The following is a 22,143-nucleotide window of genomic DNA, read 5'->3' as shown; positions in this document are numbered from 1 at the left end:
CCATATGGGTTTAATGACATTCCCAGTATGTATTTTTCTGAAAACTGATAGCTTAGTTCTGTGAATGAAGTGCAATGGTAACATGACAGACACAAACTGAGGTTACTTCAAATTAGATTTATGGTCTAGTTGTTCATTTGAAAGGAACTAGTGCCAAAATAATTAAGTCCAGTTTTGATACAGCCAAACTCAGAAGTCTGAATTTTAATGTCCTAGCGCACGTTGTTGCTCTTATAATCACTCATCAATTTAACTTAAGAAACATATCAGTATAGTATAAAAAATAAAATAGTCATCAACAGACATTCCTGCTTTAGAAACCTGTTAACTGCTCACCTTACAAGGCAGAGCATGCACTCTGCTGTCTGCTCTGACAAGTCAATAAAACCCACTGGTATGCTGAACATTTTTGGAAGGCAAGATAGATATGAGGCTGCGGTGGAATTTGATCAGGCAGAGAGCCAGCCTCCTGTTCATTACAGAGCTTTCCAGCAGTAACACACCCTCCCGGTGAGCACACCTCAACCTGAGGAAAAGTATTACTGACTGGCACGTCAACAGCCTGCGCCCACCCTTGGCCTCCCCTCCACCTGCCTGTCTTCATCGCTGTCACACATGCATGTACTCACACATGCTGCATTCAGTACACACACACACACACACACACACACACACACACACACACACACACACACACACACACACACACACACACACACACACACACACACACACACACACACACACACACACACACACACACACACACACACATCATGTTCTCTCTCGAATTGTTGCATTGGGAGAGATGTCAGGGAAGTGGAAACTATGAAAAGCCCTGAAAATCCAGGGCAGATGTGAGCTGACAGGGCGAGAGAGATGGAAGTGGATTGGGAGCATTGGGTGTAAGTGAGAAGCTCAAAATTAAGCTGCAAAACTATGTCTTTGCAGCTTGTTTCTCTGGATTGTTTTATACCACTCTTGGGGAGAGACAAGGGAAATTTAAAACTTTAAAGACTTAATTTTGTCTAACTCAGACTGCCTAAGCCTTATTATTAGCTTCAGATAAACTCTTTGTGTAGATTTGAACAAGGACTGTGTTGGTGATTTTTAATCAGGACTAGAATTAGAATAAAAATACTTTAAAACGTCCATAACAGGAAATGTATAGTGTTGCGTTGATTTCTGAAGGCCTTTTATGAACATGAGAAATATATTTGATATCCCATCCATCTCAGTGTCCATATTGGCAACTGACTATTAGGACAGACTTATAATCCTATTCTTTAATGCGGTTTGATATGAGGGAGACTGCAGCAGACTGTTTGTGTGAGGAAGCCCCTCTTTAGTTATGACCCTCCTTTGAGGATTATCTCCCTTTTTACAATTTCCTACTTCACCTTGACTTTGAACCATTCAGAACCCAACGGACAAACTCATCCTCCCTCTCCAAAATAAGTCATTAAGACTTTCTAGCTAAACCTTAAACTATTACTGAGGGCTTTATTAATGATGAAGGACTTAAAGATCGGTAATAGATTGTTAAAAAGGAGGGCATGTTCCTTTCAAATCTGCTAAGTGTGTGAATTAGCCACTGTTTGAAGCATGGCCTGTGGGCATTTTCCTTATCTTTTTTGCCCCTGTAACTAAGATGGATGTTGCTTTGCTAACTGATCAAGCTTCTTCTGAATAAAGAAACACTTCTTCTAACCTGCTGTACTCCTGAAAGGTCCTCTTTAGAGCGAGCAGCTAATGATTAACACAACACGGTGTAGCAAGTCCTTAGAGGAGAAACATAAACTTTTCCCTTGATATGAACTTGTATAATAAAAAGCAATGCCACTTACGGTTACTGTACTTGGGGATAACTATCATCCTTGCATATCATGTTTTCCCTTGTAATTATGTCATAATTCAAAGGCTTCCCCGGCAAAACTAGAAACGCTCCGGTACGTCACCATGTAACAAACTCTTCTCTCAGGAACGGGCCTATTAATTGTCAGGATATAATTACATTCACAACACCCAGAGGGCCCGTCTCGTTTAGTCATCTCAGAGTTACTGCTCCAAACTATAATTAGAGAATGTAATCACACAGGTATGGACCTCCAGGATTTATTTTTTCAGCCTGACTGAAGGCTGATTGAAATGACATCTGTGGTTGGGTACCAGGCAGGGAGTGTTTACGACCTGGCACGTGTTCAACAGCCACATGCGCTGGCACCGGGAAGCCTACCATACCTGCAGAGTTCACAATTTACGTACACAAACATGCACCCATGGACGGTTGGTCCTGCTAATTTATTTGACGTGTGTATATTCGTGTTACCTTGAGCGATTTCTTGAGTGGCATGCGTGTGTGTATGTGTGAGTGTGGCTCCCTGTGAATGCCCCTGTGTGGTTATGCCACCATAGTGTGGCACCTTTTGCCAGTGTTAACAAGTGACCTCATTTCATAATATCTTTCCGATCATAGATGCCATCCAATAAACGACTCATTTCTCACCTCGGGGTGCACTCTCTCTTGCCATTAAAACACCTCTTACCTCTCTCCCTGACACCCACTCTGAAAGACCTCAAGACTGGAAAACATAAAGCAACTGCACGCTATGAAGTGATTGTGAGTGATCTCCCAGTTAAAAATGATTAATCTCTTGAGTTTCAATAACATTTGTTTGATGTGGGCCCTGGGGTTAAAACCTGGATTAGTGTGAGGCCAGTGAATGTCTAAATGAATGTAGTGTTGCTGCACCGTAAAGCCTGAAACCATACGATTGGTTCCCATCTCATATTTTCCTGTCTGTTTTAAGTCACACTAGTTACATGGCTATGCGGATGGCAGTCTGTGCACAGCTTCAGTGGCTCTTTAAAATAATATTGGTTTGTTTTGACACAGTAAAACATAAGAGATTTTATCTTCTTGGTAACTGAACTAATTGCAAATTGCTGTTTGTTTTTACTGTATGCACCACAGAAACCACACAATTTGAAACGGAAATATAAAGGTATATTAAGTTAATTCTTGAAATAATTCCCTATATTAATGCTGGATCACATTGTAAAGCAATTAAAATAATCCTCAATTACGTCACCAAAATGTATTTACTGAGAAATAATTTCAAACTGGACCTCCTATTTAGTGAATCAGGTATTGATATTCTCTATGTATTGGAAAAGCATGAATACTGTAATTTTCTGTAACTAGTATAATAAACCTGAAACATATCAGTATACTGCAGATGCCTTGAGGATTAACTTCATTTCTTGGTTGTTATATGTCCACTTGCTTTTTGGAAAATATGACTGTGTAAATACATGACTGTTGAATATTAAAACCTTTCTGAGATCTGATCCCAAACATGTTCGGAGTATGAAAACAGTAAAAAAAAAACAGCTATTGCATCACTGGGATACTGTGGTGAGGAGAGCATCAAGGGTAACAAACATCCAACTTACTGGACTTTTTTTATTCCCTGTGATCTACATCCAATGTCTCTGGCTTTGATCTATTTCATAAATCTAACCGTGATTAATGAAATGTCTAGCTATATGCTGGGAGATTAAGTTAATTACCCACCGTAACCCTGAGTGGAATATTAATCAAGAACAAGAACATGAAAAAGTTTGTCTTCTTTAGGAGTTCAGGGCAGGGTTGAGTCACAGAAAAAGTGGGTGAGCAATGTTTTCTCCTGGGGGTTGAATCATGCACGAACAGCAAAACATAGAGCTCCAATGAGCGACGAGCTGAAGATGGGGTTAGAGGAGCAATGACACATCGTGTATCATTTTACACGTCCCAACGCTGCTCCGACTAAAGCTCTTAGACAGCAGAATGATTGAGTAACAACTTACCATAAAACCCCTCCCAACGATTTCACATCTAAATATGTTGTGTGTGTGTGTGTGTGTGTGTGTGTGTGTGTGTGTGTGTGTGTGTGTGTGTGTGTGTGTGTGTGTGTGTGTGTGTGTGTGTGTGTGTGTGTGTGTGTGTGTGTGTGTAGGGTTCACATTTGTCCCTCAGCACACATTGACTCAACATACTATATTACTACATCCCCGCTGGATCTCCTTAAATAAGATAGATATGATAGCTAGGGCATCATGTTCAATGCATTTATCATTGTTATATCCAGATGAAATCATCCTCACGTTTTCCCAAAAGCATTGGAAGAGCAGCGGAGCATATCACACAACCGCTGCATTTTCCATTATACGGTATATGATGTCACATGTTGTTCACTGTGTTGCAATAACAGAGCCGAGCAGCGTTGTTCTTCCACATTTGTTGTATCTCACACATTTGTTGTTTCGCTATTTAGTTGTTAGATTAAAAGAAAAACAGAACCACCTAGCCCCATTTATCCATCATATTTTATTCAACAATATAACTTTTGCTCTTCAGAGTACAATCAATATAAGATACATATGACAAAATATATTTTAAATAGAAGAGAAGAACATTAAGGCATTTCAATGAAGGAAGTCTTGACAGTATAAATGATAAGATTAGTGTTACACATTTTTGACTGTATACCTCTAAGGCACTATAGCAAGATTGCTGCTGGAACCACATAAAGATGGATCACTTTCTACACTTAAAGTGGTGACAACATGTTGGTTTTTAATGTGGTTTACAGTGCTGTGTTTCTACAGTGTACAGTGTTTCAGCAATAAACCACAGCAGACCCGCGGAGTCATGAAAGGCAAAGCAGGTAGTGAAAGATTTCTCATTCTGCCAAAAGTGTGGTGACATTGTATTAACACTTTAATAATCCCCTGTGTCACACATGAACCGGCTACAGGGCAAAGCACTGTAATTATGTTTATCACGCAAGCCAGCCTGGTGCCAGTCGGTGACTCCATGACTGGGACCGACATAAGAAAGCTCAGCTGTTCCTCTAGAGAATCACTGTGGCACCAGTGAGTGCTCACTTGGCCGAGGTGTGTTATGAAAGCTGTCATTTCCTGTGCGTGTTCGCGAGTTCAAAAGAGAAATCTCTGTTATTGCCTCTCTAACTGAGGTCTGCAGGGATGGCCTCACAGAAACGCATAAACACATCAACCAAACCTGGGGGCAGAGAACAAGCTCTTTCTCACTATTTCCCTTTATCTCCCTCTGTGTTTCACACGTTCACTTGCTTGCATGCATACAAAAAGCCAGACACACACACACTCATACACACACACATCACACACAGATTTGTAACTCAGTATGTACATGACTTTACTCCTGTGAGTAAAGTCTACGAGCATCAAGCCTGTTGACATGCAAAGTTTAGTACTCTCTCAACCAACAGGCACTTTCACTTCCTTTACACTTCTGAACTGTTCTGGACTCCTCTGGAAATTATTACTCATGAGTAAAACTATACAAAAACTTGCAGGAACAGTGTGGCGCAGCAGCACTAACCCCTACTACATGCATCAACAGAGGCTTTGATTTACAAGGTCCGTCATTTATTTTTATATAAAAAGCTGCTCATATTGGATATTTGTCATGTACATTTATATAGAAAATATGATTTTTCTCTCTTTCTTACAACATAGCGCTTCACTGATGCACACACAGGTTATTGAAAGCAAATGTGGTCTGAAAAGAAGTGATAAATGTAGGTACGGCTGCATAAATATCCATCGGTTACGATTTGTGTCCACTACGCCCCTTTTCCTGATTGCCACTGCTCTGTTTATTATTCTTGAAGGAGGGGAAGTAAATTAGATCCAGCATCTTATCCTTCTTATGTCCACCTTAGGCACATAAACTAAAAAATGTTTAAACTTTTCGATATAGAAATAGCAGAGTGCTTTTGTTGAACCACAGTGCTTAATTCTTGACACATTGAGAGCAAAGGGTGGCCAGTGGTCACATCACAACATGGGTTGTCAAGAGCAAGCCTATTGGAACTGCTGTACGAGCCTGGGGCAGCCTATGTTATATGTTGTATTCTATGAAAATGTATGTTATGCTGATACAGGCATCTGCTGTGTTACACTGCTATGTTTGCTAAACCAAGTGTGTGGGCTGCTGGGATTGTGGCGCTCAGAAAGGGTATGGCCCGACTATGATGGTGAGCCGCAGCAGAGAGCTGGAGCGGTAGTTCATGGTCAGATGGTGAGTGACCATTTCCAGGTCCACCACGTACTCCCTGGGGCCCGACAGAGACTTGGTTAGCACCAGCATGGCACTCACATTGCTGGAACGCTGCAAGAAAATATGATCATTCAATAAGAATGTAGGTAAATAAATGTTTATCACATATACTTTATGTACTTGTACTTTATGTTCACTGATAAGCTAATGTGAACATGCAAAAAAAGCGTATGGTAATCCTGGTAAAGCTGCTATGCATCAGTTGTTATAAGTGTTATAGTAAGCATGTTAGCATGCTGTGTGTTAGCATTGAGGGTGCAACTTTTAAAAGAACAAACAGTGACACACCTCCAATTCTGTATCAAGCTTTTTATACATCCATGAGTGAGAAGTATCATTTACTTAGCTTTGAATTGCAGTTTTTGACAGCCTCACACCACTGATACAGTTGACAATGTACCATTGTCTCCCGTTACACCTTCCCCCAGATTTTCAAGTAACACAAAAAAAAGGTTTAACTTACCCGCAGGAAAAACTCTCCTGCCTCGTTCCCAGCTTTGATCCTGAAGGTGTTCTGTGTGTTTCCGTACATGTTGGTGGCCTGAATCTGGAAGATGTCTGCTGGTACGGTGCGCTCCGCCTGGATGCTCATGTATTTGTATACAATTGAGGGTGGGAGACCCTGGCACTCGGCCTGAGAGCGGCAGATACAGCGACTGCAGACAAACAACAATTTAGACAATCTCTGTGAAACTGAAGGTACTACTTGATATTTAAAAGAAAGAACTGGATGAAGTTTACTGACTTTTCAGCGGTTTTGGTGTAAGGGGCCTCGCAGGGGTTTCTGGGATAGCAGCGGAAGGCTCCATAATAGTTCCAGCACATTTCATCTTCTTGGCAGTTATGGGTCCCTGTCTCACACTCATTTATGTCTTGTGATTGGCAGAGTGACAGAGAGAGAAAAAAGAATTGAGGAGTCAAAAAATAGATGGTTGACAATAGTATCCCCCACTTCCAAGACACATAAACTCTACACGCTTCATGAAACAGAGCTGTGAAAACATGGGAACTGTGTTTTAGGGTTGTTGGATTTCCAGCAGCTGTGGAGGTGAAAGGAAACACAAGAGGGAAACCTGCAGATCTGTAGTTTAGGGAAGCCCCCGATGTAACCCCACACAGGCCTAACTGCAACTCTTTCCCTGCAGCACCATGAAAATAACCCCATCAAACATGCCCCAAACCACAGGGCTATTTCTGGCACAGCAACTTGGATTCATCATCATAAGGTCCCTCTGACACAACCAGCCGGATTCATGGCTCCCCCTATAAACCCTGCACCTGATCGAGGGGGAGAGGAAAAAATAACAGCTCTCCCTTTGAGCGAGTGCCGGAGCTTCAAATAAATCCACTTCAAGAAACCAACATCATGCTTATAAATTCACAGAGGTGGCTGAGCGGGGCAACACAAAGTTTGTGTTGCTTAACCTCTGCATTCTTTCCATGACAGTACTGGGTGAGAGTGGCTTTCATTCCCGCTGGAGAGAGGTGATAGCATGATGATCAAGATATCTTCATGAAGAGGGGGAAGGGAAGAATATACAAGGAACTTTTTCTGATGTCAAAACAGAGGGGAGGGTACGCTAGATAAATAAATAAATTCAGAAAGGATTAAAAAACAAGATTTATGAGGGAAAAAAAGGGAGAGTAAAAAGGAGGACAGCAATACCTTGACACAACCTGTTTCCCTGCAGCTGATATCCCTCTGGACACTCACAGGAGTAACTTCCTGGGCTGTTTACGCACTGGTACTGACACAGGAAGCTGGAGAAGCCGCATTCATCGATGTCTGTACAGAAAATATGAACATAAAAACATAGATAAGATGGATAATGAGGACAGGGCGGTGCATGTTGAAATCTTTGCAGGTGACAAGAAACAAACATGAATTTATTTAAAGATGTTTATCTATTTATGTAAAGTGTGCATGTGTGTGTGCTCCTGTGTGAGTGTGCGTGCATGCGTGCATGTGTGCGTGTGTGTGTCTGTGTCCACCTTGGCAGGAGACTTTGTCTACAGCCAGATCGTAGCCCTGGTCACACTGGCAGAGGAAGGACCCAATCAGGTTGTAGCAGTGGTGCTGACAGGGATTCTCCACATCACACTCATTCACATCTGAAACAAAAGCAGAGGTTTTATATGCATGGAACATAGTATTGTGGTTTTATTTTTGATTATTTAAATTTCTTCAAAGGCTCTTGGCTTGCATAGGGAATAAAAGTTAGTTGTTAACAGTATATAACTATGTTATAATAAACTCCTTTAAACAAAGCATTGAAACAACATTATTTTGTGAACAATGTAATGTTGTACACACTAACAAACGAGTACACACTACTTTACTAATGACTTACCAACACAGCTGTGGTTGTTGCTGGCCAACTTGTGACCTGCATTGCACTCACAGTAGTATGAGCCCTGTGTGTTCACACATCTGTGCATGCAGTAGTTAGTCAGGGCGCACTCATCTCTGTCTGCAAGGAAACACAAACAAACAAGAATTCATTCAAATATGAGTGGTAAGACACATTTCCAAAAGCGATTATCCAATCAGCTGATAAAAGACTATACAACCACATTTTCAAATGCTTGACACCAGTTTGAATCATTTGAGCAAAAGGCTTGCAGCTGTTTTTCATAATCGATTTATCTGCTGATTTTTCCCAGATTTATTGTTCGGTGAATAATGTTTTACAAAGTCCTTGCATGTTTTTGGCAGTTCAAAACACAGGGATATCCAGATGAAACGAGCAGGAAATCTTTATTTTGGATCTTAATAGTTAAAATAGTTGTTGCTGTCGATTTACCTGCAGAAGAGGGTGTTTCACGTCAACAACTCACCTACACAGTGGTCTCCGTTCTTCTGGTAGCCTTGAGTACACTGGCAGGTGTAGGAGCCTCTGGTGTTGTAGCACGTCTGTTCAGGACCACAAGTGTGTCTGCCTGTCGCACATTCATCTATGTCTGCAATAAACACACAACACGCCACACAGTGAGAGGAAGCCAAGTCAAGTTAATGCCTACTGTACGCAGGAACATGTGGCAGACAAAGCAAGGCAACATGTCTGGACTATGTGAACTCTGTGATCTGCGATGTGGGAACTACTTTCCACAGACAGTAAAAAAAAATCTGTGATCACTGAGACCATCACATCACACACAAGGGCATAAACACACATGTTCACACAGAACACGCAGGCCATTCAATAAAGAGGACTTTTATTCAGCAGCTCCGGGTAAAGGGGAAAACACAGATCATATCTCCTGCTAACAGGACACCTCTTTGAAGGGGGGAGCGAGTGTTCGTGTGTGTGTGTGTGTGTATGTGTGTGTGTGTGTGTGTGTGTGTGTGTGTGTGTGTGTGTGTGTGTGTGTGTGTGTGTGTGTGTGTGTGTGTGTGTGTGTGTGTGTGTGTGTGTGTGTGTCTGTGTCTGTGTGTGTGTGTGTGTGTGTGTGTGAGAGCTCAACTGATAAGTCTTATGCCTTCTACCAGCACGCCTCCCCCTCTCATCAGACTTTAATCAACCCAAAAACTCACAGATCCACTTTCTATCCTACACCCCATCTTAAAAAGTTAAATAACATGATAAGCAACGATTCAATCTTTGCAGAAGAACTTCAGAAGAAGCTTTAATGCAAAAAATCTCCTCAGAAAGATGCTGCATTTCTTAAATCAGGTCAAACCATATTAAAGTGTGAAATACTTTTGATGTAAACAACAGATTCATTGTTGACAAATGTAATAATTTGCATGATTTTAGAAAAGCCAATTCAAAAGTTACCAACGAAAGGTTAACATGAATGAAATCTCAAACAAAAGGTACAAACATTTGATATTTAATAGTTTTGATAAGATGTTTGAATTCTCCAGTTTTGGCCACCCAGCAGTCTAATGATTCATCTTTTTTATCTTGATTCTGCAAACACTTTCACCACTTTGGTTTGTTTGGAGCCAGACACCAAAAGAAAAAGTCTCACCATAAACCCCCCCTCACCCCAATTTTAACTTAACTTCCATCTTCCATCCCCCCTACACACACACCCACTACAAATACACCCTTACTGTATACTCTCATCCCTGTGGGCCCACCAGCCATCCTCCTGGGTGGTCTGACACAGCCCATCATATGCAAACAACCAGTGGGCATCAACATGACAGACAGTTATCCTCAATACCACACACAGGAATCGGGAGGGGGGGTATTATAACTGCATTATGATTTGACTCATGCCTAGCCTAACAATGGTCAGAAAACCTGACAATAGTACTAGACCTGTCCTGCTTCGACAGACATTATTTCTGCATCATTTTAGAGATTTCCCAAAAATAATTTGTATTCCATTTCCGGATTGTGTTTAACAACAATTTTTTATGTATTAAGGTTGTTAAATTATATCTTTAAAGCAATTGTTTTATTTATTGCATAACACTGGTCACTAATTGAAACTTTCTTGTTGTTTTCACTGTTCCTACTTACTACCTAATTACTTTGTACTGCACTAATCCTATGAAATCCATACAAATGCAGTTTGATTGATTGATTTCGCAATCCCTGAGTACCTCAAATGACCAATATGCCAGTCCTAAAACTTCCACATCCAGTGGGATTGGTGCTGGTGAGATATTGGCTTGATTTGCTGCAGAATAGCCCTTTAAACACAAAGGTAGACAGAGGCAAGTTGTCTTCAGTTCTTAAAGGGAGGAAATGGAAGAAGGCTAAAATGCGTTCTCAACTCTTTGGGGGCACAGTGATAAGCTGAGCTCAGTACTTTAGGGACAATAGCAGGGCTCATCTAAAAGCTGCACCTGAGAGACAACAGGTGCGAATAGCATTCAGGGAGGAATGCACAGAAGAGGCTTGTTGCTCAGTGACCTGCTTAGTGACAGACAAAGATAAAAGGGTGTTGTTCTGGAAAGTTTAACGCTCTGATGTTCGCTTGATAGGCATCTGGGAAAGTGCAAACGCAACCAGCACCAAGTGAGATACCGAATGCTTGGACTCCAGCAGTATCACATATACTGACCTAACAGCATAAAGAGATGCTGTTAAAAAAGCCCTGCTGCAATGGAGAGTCTCTCTAACTGGCTGGAAAACTGAAGTATCCAGATTCAGCCTCTAAGATGAGGATATCAACATAGTCTGGATGTAGATGATTTGCTTGAGATTGGTTTAGGTGTATTATTAAAGGTTGGATCTGTGTGGATGACAAAATCAATACCGTCTAACGTCCTTTATTCAGATAACGGTATATCATCCTCAGGTTAGCTAGCAGGTCAGACACTGCCATACCAAACACAATAAGGTGAACCTATTGACAAAAAAAACAACTCTTTAAGCTGTAGTTTGTACATACAGAACAATAATAGGAGAACACAACAACACAAAAGTAAGAGTATTAGCTAGCTTGTTAGGTAGCAACGGAAGCTAGCAAGTTAAACCACTAGCTAACCATTTTTAGAAAAACAGAAAAAAAACTGGAGGTGAAATCCTTCAGAACTAATTAACATTTTAAATAAATGTTAACATATAGTTGAAGCCAGGATCAAGCCCTTAGTTTGAATCACCAACACGCCAACTTACTGGAGGTATTTGGTGATTCATTGAGACTGGAAATGCCTTGCCTTCTGGCAATATATTCAGACAAGTCACAGGCTCCTGGTTCCTGATCAGTCCTGTGTGAGGATGTTGGGTATCAGAGTGCCAAGAAGCACTCAACATAACTGAGATGGGGGTGAAATGTTATGGTTTTTATTCTCTGACAGCCAGTAGGAGTTGCAACAAGTAGACAGATTGTATAGAAGTCTATGAAAACAATTACAATACTTAGCTATTGATTATGAAAAAAGCTTTAGGGCGTAGCAAAGTTGTGACTGACAACTAGCAACCATGCAGTGTTGTCTGGTATTGGTGCTCACAAAAACGTAATCCACAATCAAATCTGTGACATCACGGTGATATAAACAACTCCCTGTACACTCTGGTCTAAAGCCACAAGGATCAGCAGAAGGTTTCTTAATAGGTACATTTGCCTTTGTATGGTTTTACATTTTTTTGTTTAAAGTGACCAAAAGTGATCAATCTATTAGGGTAAGCAATTACTTTCTTGGACAAGACGAATGCCAAATCAGATAGGTATCAGAGCCTGACCAATTACAGTTGGCAAACTACACTTTCTAGTTTTCTTTTTAAATTGGAGTCAGAGCTAGTCCACATATGGCTTCAAGGCTAGAGATTTACAAAAAATACATTAGGTGCACTTGAAATCTTTTGGGATTGAATTACCAGGAGTACAATAACATATATGCCACAGTAAATCCATCAGAAAAAGGTGTCGCTGGTGCATGGCAGACCTCTGCGACTCGATGTTGTTCTAACACTCTCCTACATGTACATGTAGGAACCATCTGTTGGTGTGAAGTAACTGCACATGACTAACTGTAAATTGTTTAAATGTACACAATGCACCGCTGGATGCTAAGAAGTTCTGTGTAGGAAAAGTCAGAATCATCTTTATCCCCCGTAAGAAAGCTTGGATAGCTCTAAATAAAAGCATGCTGTATGTGCTGAAAGCAATCCAGAGGTTCATTAATGGGATAACTTGTGTTAACTGCTACTTTGTCACTAAACCTTTTAAAGGCTGCCAGTACAAAGTTCCACAAAAGTTTGTGTTTGGTGTGTGTATAAGTTTGTGTGTGTTTGTGTGGGTGGAGTGGGATACTGGCTGGTACTAAGGTCCCATAAAGCCTCAACAGCTTACCACATGTAGTACAGTCCTTATAATTTACACAGGAAAACAGATTTTACCATCAAATGTGATGATGTGTTGCGTTTGGGGAGAAGTGACTCTGTTCTCTGAGGTCAGATTTTTTCCTTTTTTTCAGGATTTATTTAACACAGCTTACAAGTTTCCTTTTAGAGCCTGCTGTAACATCACAGGGAAAGATAAGGCGGTCCAGCAGGAGAGTGGAAGATGGAAAAGGAAAGAATGAGGAGAAAGGGTGGAGGTCTTTTTTTTCTAAAGAAAAAGGGCTTTTTAAGATTTGAAGTTAGATTTATGGCCGTGTGTGCATATGTGATGTCAGAGTTAAAAACTCCTAGCTTTTCAAGGAGATTAATTCTAAATGCCTTGTGGGAGTTGGGGGAGTAACGGGAATGGCGGCAGCTCAAAGAATGCAAGTGTGTGTGTGTAATGAACAAGTGGGTGTGTGTGCATCAGAGGTACGGTTTGAGGTGCTTTGAACATTAAATGGTCTTTTACAATGTTATATACAGAATGGTGGTGTTACACTATAAAGAGATGTAGTGTGCTAGTGCGTGCATATTGCTGAGAAAGAAATAGCATATGTGTCCAAAACGGGAACTAGAAAGTGTTTGGCCAGAATTCAAAACAATGTGTTATTTGCTCCAGATTTAAACTGACATGATAGGGCTTGTTGTAATTATCACTTGAGAGCATTTAGTCTTGTTTTCACTGAATCACTGCAATGGAAAGCAGGAGCTGTTCCAAAAACAGTTGGAGCCGTTCTGCTGTTGGACGGCGTCTCTGTTTCCCTCTGATTATTGGATAATTCAATCTTTGGGAAAGCAGGGGGCAAGATGTGCAAAGTTAATAGCCCATAAAATTTCACAATGTCTAATTTATTAGCATGTCATACACCCTGAGCATTTGGTTTTGCATAACCTCCAACACCCTAATATCACCCCTTAGGCAAACGCTACACTGCACGTTTTTCATTTGTGTATAATTCTCTCTCTCACAATGCAGTGTAAAATGCAGCTATCACTGGCTTGAACACAACCTCAGGACAAATGGGAGTGGTAGTGTTTCCCTTTCAAATCAAGTCCGAACACAAAGCAGATAAGAAATCAAAGAATCCAAGGCACTTTAACATTATATTCTGTGTATTTCCATTCCTATTAGGGCATAACATATTTCCATGCTATTGCTATTCGCACCACTCCCAAGATTCCCCCTTCTATCGCTCTCATTGTTCAAAAGTTAGAGGAGTTTTAGTCATGCTGACACTAACTGATTTGTGAGTTTGTTCTACACTCTTCTAAAAGGTCGGGCACAGTCTTGACATTCTTGAAAATCCGTCCAGTGTGCCAGCTACATTCCCAACTGATAATCATCCTTCCTGTTACTGAGAAATGCCTTAAAAAAAGAAGAAGCACTTAGAAATTCTCCTGATATTCATTTCGATATTCAATCACTCTGCCCACCTGACATGTCAGCTGTAGCCTTTAAAGAAAATGTGTGGCATGGAAGGAATGAAACCTGAACATAAGGTCAAAATAAGGAGTGATAAAATGAGTCAAAGGAGAAACAGTGTGTGTCGCACAAACTCTGCGATCGCATGCAAGTGTCACCCAGCTCAGCGCAACAGTGATTTATAGCAGCCCTATGTCCCTTTCCATCATGAGGTAAACGGAAAGAGCAACACATGTAGGCACATCAGAGGAGGAAACAGCTGGACGTTGGACAGGCACCGACCTCGGGGAGAATAATAACAACAACATTAAGCACTTGCGTCGAGGAGGCAAGGCAAAGCTGCTTCCTTTCTCCTCCCTGCCATCATGGATGAAGGCAGCGAGGAGCCAGCAGCAAAACCACAAGCAATAACAGCATACTGTACGGCAACACTGCACAGTCCACAAGTTGGGGTGGTTGGCTTGTACTCACAGAGTCTGAAAAATACTCTGGTTTTCTCTGGTGATGAAATACTGTCACCATGTCATGCTTGTAAAAACACAGGAGGGCAGGAACTCATTCTCTGACATTTGTTCTAATGTGTTGATCTTGTTTTAGGATGGTGTTGCCAAAAAATATAGCAATTATACCCTTGATTGCTTAGTTACTTAGATGTACAGATTCAATTATGTTTATTGCCATAGAGACACTAATGTCCAAATACATGCAGTAATTTAAATAGGAATTTAGAAACTGGAAAATTCCTTTATCAGAAGTCAACAGGTTTTCTGGCAGTTTGCAAATGGAAAGTGAGATCTCGAAGCCAAAAATCTTAACAATGTTGATTACCAAGAACAGACCTTGAAACAACAAGGTTACTAGATGTTGGAGGCAGATACAGTAACTAATGGGTGGTTAGAACATCTCGTAAAAGGGGTGATTTATTGACCGGTTTTCAACATTTTTAACGAAAACACATGCAATTGGTCGTAAACTGAGACCGTAAAAAATCCTGGTGAATTGAGATTCTCCAGCACTGTCATTCCTAGAAAGCATTTACCATCCAAAGGTTCAAACTAATGAGTTAGACAGTTAAATCATACTGTAGTGCACAAGGACAACCGCATAGTGAAGACGCACTGTAGCAGTGCAGTGCAAATCATCAGTCTGAGAACAGGTGGAAGACAAGAGCTTAGCTGGTAATAGGAGGGTTCAACAGGCACAAAGGTGTGCCACAGGTGTCTTTTTGTTTGAGTAACCCTAAACAAAGTGGGCCGGCTTGTGTTTGATCCCACTTCCTCAACAAAATCATAGCAGAATGTTCTTATTTAACATCCTGTATGTCCTGTATCACATTACCCTCAGTGTGGAAGTCTTCCTTCTTTGTGCAACCTTTATCAAATCTGTGTTGCCAATCTTTGATGGATGTTAGAGAGAAACACAAACTGACAGGATAACATCTAAAGGAATTTCCTGAAAAACAGTAATCGCTCTCTGTGTATCCTCACATCTCTTCACAAAGACTGTGTGGCTAGGGCTTGTTTCTTCAAGTGTAAAATGTCAGGATGAGACGACAACAAGTGGAGCTGTAAAGTATAAACTGTAAAGTTCAACTGGTGCAGCAACATCACGTCTCTCTGCTTGTTCTGCTCTCTGCATTCCTGCTCCTCACAGATCGATCCGATGCTTATCTTTCAAAGGTGGTGAGTAATTCCTACCATCACAAAAGATGGGAGCAAACGGAAAAAACAACCACCACTGACATTCCAGAGATATTCCTCCCAAGTGCATTGCATCTGTGTGGAAAAATGTTATTGCATGCACCCGGCCTTCTTCGGAAAAGTACACAAGTTCTCTGTCACACAAGGATTAACAGACTTAATAGAACATAGTTAGGAAAGATTTCCAGCCACTGCAGGTAAAGAGAGTCCAGACTAAGCTTAAATCAGTCAGGCATGTATGTAGGTGGTAATGTGGCCTGCATGACCTCAAGAAACCAGACAGGTAAACAGGAGTGGCATGTCTTTTCATGTCCGATACTGCGGTGCATGAGTATCTAATTTAGACATTAAAAATAAGTATGTGAGATAAAGACGTGAGAGGAGAATGTCAGAAAGTGTAAAACATGATCTGGCCAACCTTAAAAGCCTGAAGCCACTGCGAGTACAGTTGAGTTTGTTATGAGCACACTCTAACAATGTTCAACTGTTAATGAGGATCCTAAAATATTGGCTTGCCTTTTTTTATTTTATGTAAACGATTACTCTGCTTTTGATGAACAACCTTAACTTCTAGGAGGAAGTGATCTCACCCCTGCTGAAAATAAGAGTTAATATGCATACATAAGACTACAACAAGCCACTTGTAGGCATCTCCTTATGGTAAACACAGTAAGTGTGTGTATGTATGTTTGAAGGATGGGGGGAGTTCATGGAAATGCAAAGCATCATTAAGCTGTCACACATACAGTAAAGCTTCATAGTGTGTCTGTGTGGCCGGGGCTGGAGGGGGGCGCTAACTTCCCCGATATGTCACTGCAACAACACACACTTACTCTCGGGTTCACACTCAGGGCCAAAAGGGCTTTATTGCACTATTAGCAAAATGGGAACCAATATTAAATCTACATTAACAAGGAAGAATAACATAGTGAAGAGTATTATGTAATTTGTGGTGAGTTTCGCTTTTAATCAGCATAAATATTCTATTTTTTTTTACATTTTAAGCTTTGGAAAACTGGCAGCATTATTTTTCCAGCGTATTTAGCTGAACTTTCTACTATTCACCACACGCTCAGCAGTAAGTCACCAGAACAGCTCAGCAGCAGCACAGCTCATGACGTCTGTACAACCTGGCTTGGTCAGTGCTCCGGCACTTCTGTGGTTATTTAGTTAGTGTCAGCCTTTCATCTTCCCCTCTGCCCTACCTGACTCTGCACTCTAGGTTTCCTCCACAGAGTGGTGAGTTAGCAGGGAAGGAGCCTGATGTAAGCGCTATTTGATACATTGAGGTTTCCCCCTATTGAAAGTTAATGGGAATTCCTTCGCTAGCAAGATACGTAGCTGTGCAACACAGCCACTGTGGAATAAAAAAAAGAAGAAGAAAAAAGACAATTCTGTGTCCAAGAACAATTGGCTCATTGTAGCGAGTTAAGGGTAATGACAGAGAAACCAGAGACTGATGTAAACAAAGATTATATCATTCCACCAACAGAAATGTACGCCCATGAGACGGCACGAGACGCCTTCCAGTTAAAACTGCCGTCATTTCAAAGCAATAACACTGACAGCAACAGCCTATCTTTGTTTAGCCCATGCACTGAAAACAGCACGCCAGCGAATGAATAAGTATTACACCCATGCCAGCTTGCTTATGTGGTTACTTTAGCTGATATGCTGCCATGTTTTACACTCTAATAAAACCTAATTGGGTTTCAATTCAGAGAAATACATAAACCTCCTCACACATATCTTTGCCCCAGGTGTAACATCAAATTTGTTACTTTCACTGGGGCTCTGTGACCACATGCCTCACCATACAGCCACTCACCACATGCCTCTACCTATTGGCACAAGGAGCTCCTACCCAATGAACACATAAGATTTATGGTTATGGTGCACTTTACCTTATATTACATGTATACAGCTGACTCCACATATCCTAACTCGACTTCCTGATCTCTCACGGACTAAGACAGATGGCAAAGTTAAAGCTCTAGGAGGCTACACATGCTATCAGAGATGCTCACTCAGGTGCAGCTATGACCATCTGGCACAAAGCGGTGAAGGTGTGTGTGTGGGTGTGTGTGTGTGTGTGTGTGTGTGTGTGTGTGTGTGTGTGTGTGTGTGTATGTGTATGTGTATGATAGAGAGACAAAGAATGAGTCTGTAAACCACTCCCATTTGTAAAAATCAAAGAGTCTTGCCCAAACACAGCATCACACCCACACAACTTTGCGCAGCTACCAAAATCTCAACCTGCGCCAAGCCAAGGGAATATATACTTTAAGTATATAGGCTTACATATGAGCACAGGGTTAGAGTTAACCCTAAGCATCATAACATCTCCTTGATTTGCCCCTGAAGAACGAGAACTTAATGCACTAAAGAAGAACAGTTTCTTATATTTTAAGAAGATTCTGAACTCGGGCCAAAAACATCATGCTGCAAACGACCAAAGAGTTTAGAAAACATGACATCGCAAAGAGAAAAAACAAGAAGCTTGCAACAGATCTGGCAGCTACGCATGGTTTAGCTGTTGACGACTGTCAGGCAGTTGGATGAACAGTTCACCTTTGGAGTTCTGCTTATTTGGACTCTAAAGTCTTTAGCAGGCAATGGGTGTTGAAAAGCTCATGAGAAGTGAAATTGGAGTCTTTCAAATGTAGGAGGTGTAACCTAAAAAAAATATGTAGAAGTACAAAAGAGACGGCTGCCAGACTTAAAGTCGGCCCTTGTGTGACAGATTCCACCCTAAAGATGTGGGTGCAGATTGATTCAATAATGTACTGACTGATTTGTACTGCAGTACACTGGTATAATTAAACTTTTGTTTTGGGTACGTGTTTGACCTCTTGAGTATCAGTAGTATGCTTTTGTTGCATTTGGCCAGATGCAGTATTGCTGCATGGAAAGCATGTCTGAATGTGAATCTATAAATTATATGTAGGTTTTTTCTTCTTATTGAGATATGAGGATCGTTCTAAAAAACAAAAGGTTTGTTTTTGAGTTACTTTGAATATTGGTATCATGTTATGACTGAGCAGAGAGGGGTGCGGGCTGCTCTTACCTCTGCAGAAGTTCTGCTCATCTGCAGTGTATCCGGGTGTACAGCGGATGGAGCGACTGGGCAGAGAGATCCCCCGGTTGCCTGGAGTCTGGGGGGCCAGAGGCTGGATTGGTAGGACAGCAGGGACAGCAGGGACAGCAGGGACAGCAGGGACGGCAGGGACGGCAGGGACGGCAGGGACAGCAGGGACAGGGTCCGGCAGCTGCACCTGCTCGCCGTCCTTACTGATATAGATGATGGCGCTCTTGGGGAGGCAGAGGTATCCACCAAAGTGGTTGACACACTGCATACCTCCTTTGCAGGCATCGTCTAACAATTCACACTCATCGATGTCTGACAGGGAAAACACAAAATGACACAAAAACAAAAAGAAAAGGAAAAAAGAAAGAAAATAAATTATATATAGCATTTAATTACTGGAATATTTCAATGAATTAAAAAAAAAACAGATATTAAACTTAATTGAATGTATTTATTGTGTTGAATACATTATTAGGCAGGAAAAGCTGCACAGTGTTATATTAAGCAATGATTTAAAAATGTAAGTCAATGTCTCACCTCTGCATTGCTCTTTGACTCTGTCATACTCATACCCTTCAGTGCACTGTGGAGGACAGATAATGATTACCATGAAATTACACATATGTAATTGTCCTTTAGTGTAACATCATATCATAATTAAAAACATGAGTCCCTGAGTTCTCCATCAGCAAATGAAAGTACACAGCGTGCCAAGTCCCATAGAAACACGAGGTGTTAAACATCTCTCACTTACTGTGTAGAAGACAGGCTCCTCAGCCTCCTGAGAAAGCACATGTGTGAAAACCGCACACAGGCACACGCAGATCCCCAGCATGTCGACCAAACACGGAGCAGCACTGTAACGAGATGCAGAGGAACCAAATGGATAGAGCGTGCAAGATAATTTTTCGCTTGACAAGCCTACACGTTTTAATACCCGTTATTACATCATTGATGGCATTGCTTAACGAGTCCCAACATCTCCCGCTGCTGGCGTGATGTTTATGTTGGCACTGCTCCAGCTAAATCTGCGACTTCAACTAAGTGAAGTGTTTTTCTGCTGTATTTATTCCAAAAGGATTAGTGCGTAATACGCGTAAAGATCGTGCGTAAACATGCCCTCCTGTGTCAGTCAGTGTCAGGAAAATGAACAAATTAATCAGCCATTCAGATCTCATGTTGATTAAAATGTGCACAAAACATGTTCAACTTAACAAGCCTCCCAATCAAATATTACTGAGCGTCGTTCACTGCATAATGTTTCCAGATACTGACACTTGTTCCTGGGCAATTCCCTGAAACAAAAGAACTATATAAGAAACAAGTGCTATTGCAAAAAAAAAGAGGCAATTATTTCAACATTCTCACTCCTTCAACAGCTATTATTATCTTTCACATCGCAGTCCTGTATGCATTAGTTATGTCATTCCATGGCGTACCTGCAATTACCTGCGGATCTCCAACTTGCCGAATAAAACGTCCCCGGGTTATGTTTGTGTTGCAAATCCGTGCGCGCTGGCCTTTATTCTGCAGAACGTGCAGTAGATGTTAGATGTTAGTCGGAGTGCAAGCAGCACTTGTGATGAACATGCCGCTCGTATACTATGACATGCTGGGGGCGGTGTACCGGGCAGGTTGAGCTCAGGCTTTCTCTCTCATCGGGGAGCAGTAAACCATCAGCAGGCTACAGTGGCTCCCTCTATAGACTGATGACTAGTGATAAAAAAGGTAATAATCATAAAACGGCTATCGATGGAAAACTGAGCTAAAAAATAATCTATGATTAGTACTGACTCATTATATTGCTTCACAGAGCGAAAATATTCCCATCAGTGTAACAACCCAAAGTAAACAGAGTAAGGGTTACCACTGTATCACAGCCCTGGCTCCCATGCAATAAACATCGAACCTATAATTTAGTGCTGTAATAACACACATTATAGATAATTTAATTAAGATTTAATAAAAATACATGTGTCCTTATTGAACTAGGGTTCTTTTAACAACTCCATAGGGAACCTGAAGGGATGTTTTCCATATTTTATGATTTCGAGTTTTCCAAGAGGAAATCTGGAGCCATATCCTGTTTTATTTTATTAGGCCTACACAATTTCTGTATGTTATTTTAAGAATGAGCTTCCATAACTCTAACGGTTATAACATGCAGAGCATGTCATGCTGTGAGGGTTAAGATATGTACAGTATGTGTGTGCAGCAGGTGTTAAAATCAAATCATGTGTTGAAGACCTCTGTCAGCAACCACTACATTAGCCTCAAACACATTTCATGGTGTTTACAAGATGCCGGCGCTTCAGGAACATCTGCTAGAATTGGCATGGCTTCCTGGATTTCCCATGGGTGAAGAGACAGCAAGTGATTGTGTGTGCGTACACATGCATGTGTGCCAACAGCTTGCTGATACGAATGGATAGAAATGTACTTGGCGCCACCTCCTTTAATGCTGACCTTGTGACCTTTACTCACAGGGTGTGGATGACAGGAGGCCTGCAGATCCATTCTGTATGGTGCAATATCCTGTAGATGCAGAGGCAGAGTCAGGACTGTATCTCAAAAATCTGATTCTTATCTTCCAAGACACAACTCTCGTGTTTAAGCTTTAATTGAAGCATTTACACGCAGTCAGTGAGAGTGTAACCAGGAATACACATTAGAACTTTCCTTGAAGATCAGAGCTCTAGTTCTCAACTGTAAAACTATTTAAGTTTACTCACATGAACAAGCCAGAATATGTCCCAAGAATAAACTATAGAAATTCAAATAAATAAAAACATGACACAAAAACAATTGCCAGAGGCTTGAACTTTCACTTAAAGTTTATTTTACTTGGAAAGCTATTGAACACATGCATAAAAGGCATACACATTGAGATAAAGCACTTGTTGAATCAAAGTTGTTTTGAAACACTTAGTAGAGATTAATTGAAGGTTGTATCCAAGACTGATGAAAGAGGATTTCCCCTTGGTACTATTCCT

General features: G+C 41.1%; 1 protein-coding gene across 1 annotated transcript; it reads right to left on the bottom strand.

Moving 5' to 3' along the window:
• Positions 1–4,353: 4,353 nt before the first annotated feature.
• Positions 4,354–20,467, bottom strand: efemp1 (EGF containing fibulin extracellular matrix protein 1). Its single transcript, XM_063875398.1, has 10 exons — positions 19,905–20,467; positions 19,688–19,733; positions 19,130–19,462; positions 8,990–9,112; positions 8,503–8,622; positions 8,144–8,263; positions 7,818–7,937; positions 6,897–7,023; positions 6,615–6,807; positions 4,354–6,202 (listed from the first exon to the last, which is right to left on the bottom strand). Exons 1-10 carry the CDS (start codon positions 19,983–19,985, stop codon positions 6,041–6,043), a joined length of 1,425 nt encoding a protein of 474 aa, XP_063731468.1. The 5' UTR covers positions 19,986–20,467; the 3' UTR covers positions 4,354–6,040.
• Positions 20,468–22,143: the final 1,676 nt, after the last annotated feature.

Source organism: Eleginops maclovinus, chromosome 22 (assembly GCF_036324505.1).
Source record: "Eleginops maclovinus isolate JMC-PN-2008 ecotype Puerto Natales chromosome 22, JC_Emac_rtc_rv5, whole genome shotgun sequence".
Taxonomy (NCBI): domain Eukaryota; kingdom Metazoa; phylum Chordata; class Actinopteri; order Perciformes; family Eleginopidae; genus Eleginops; species Eleginops maclovinus.
This window is presented reverse-complemented; position numbering and strand designations above follow the sequence as displayed.

Bases quoted from the DNA above. Each gene is read 5' to 3' on its own strand.
- efemp1 (XM_063875398.1), bottom strand. From the start codon at position 19,985: ATGCTGGGGATCTGCGTGTGCCTGTGTGCGGTTTTCACACATGTGCTT. The intron at 19,463-19,687 runs GTGAGACATTGA...TTTCCCTGTCAG, and splicing joins AGTCAAAGAGCAATGCAGAG to ACATCGATGAGTGTGAATTG. The intron at 6,808-6,896 runs GTCAGTAAACTT...GTTTGTCTGCAG, and splicing joins TACACCAAAACCGCTGAAAA to TCGCTGTATCTGCCGCTCTC.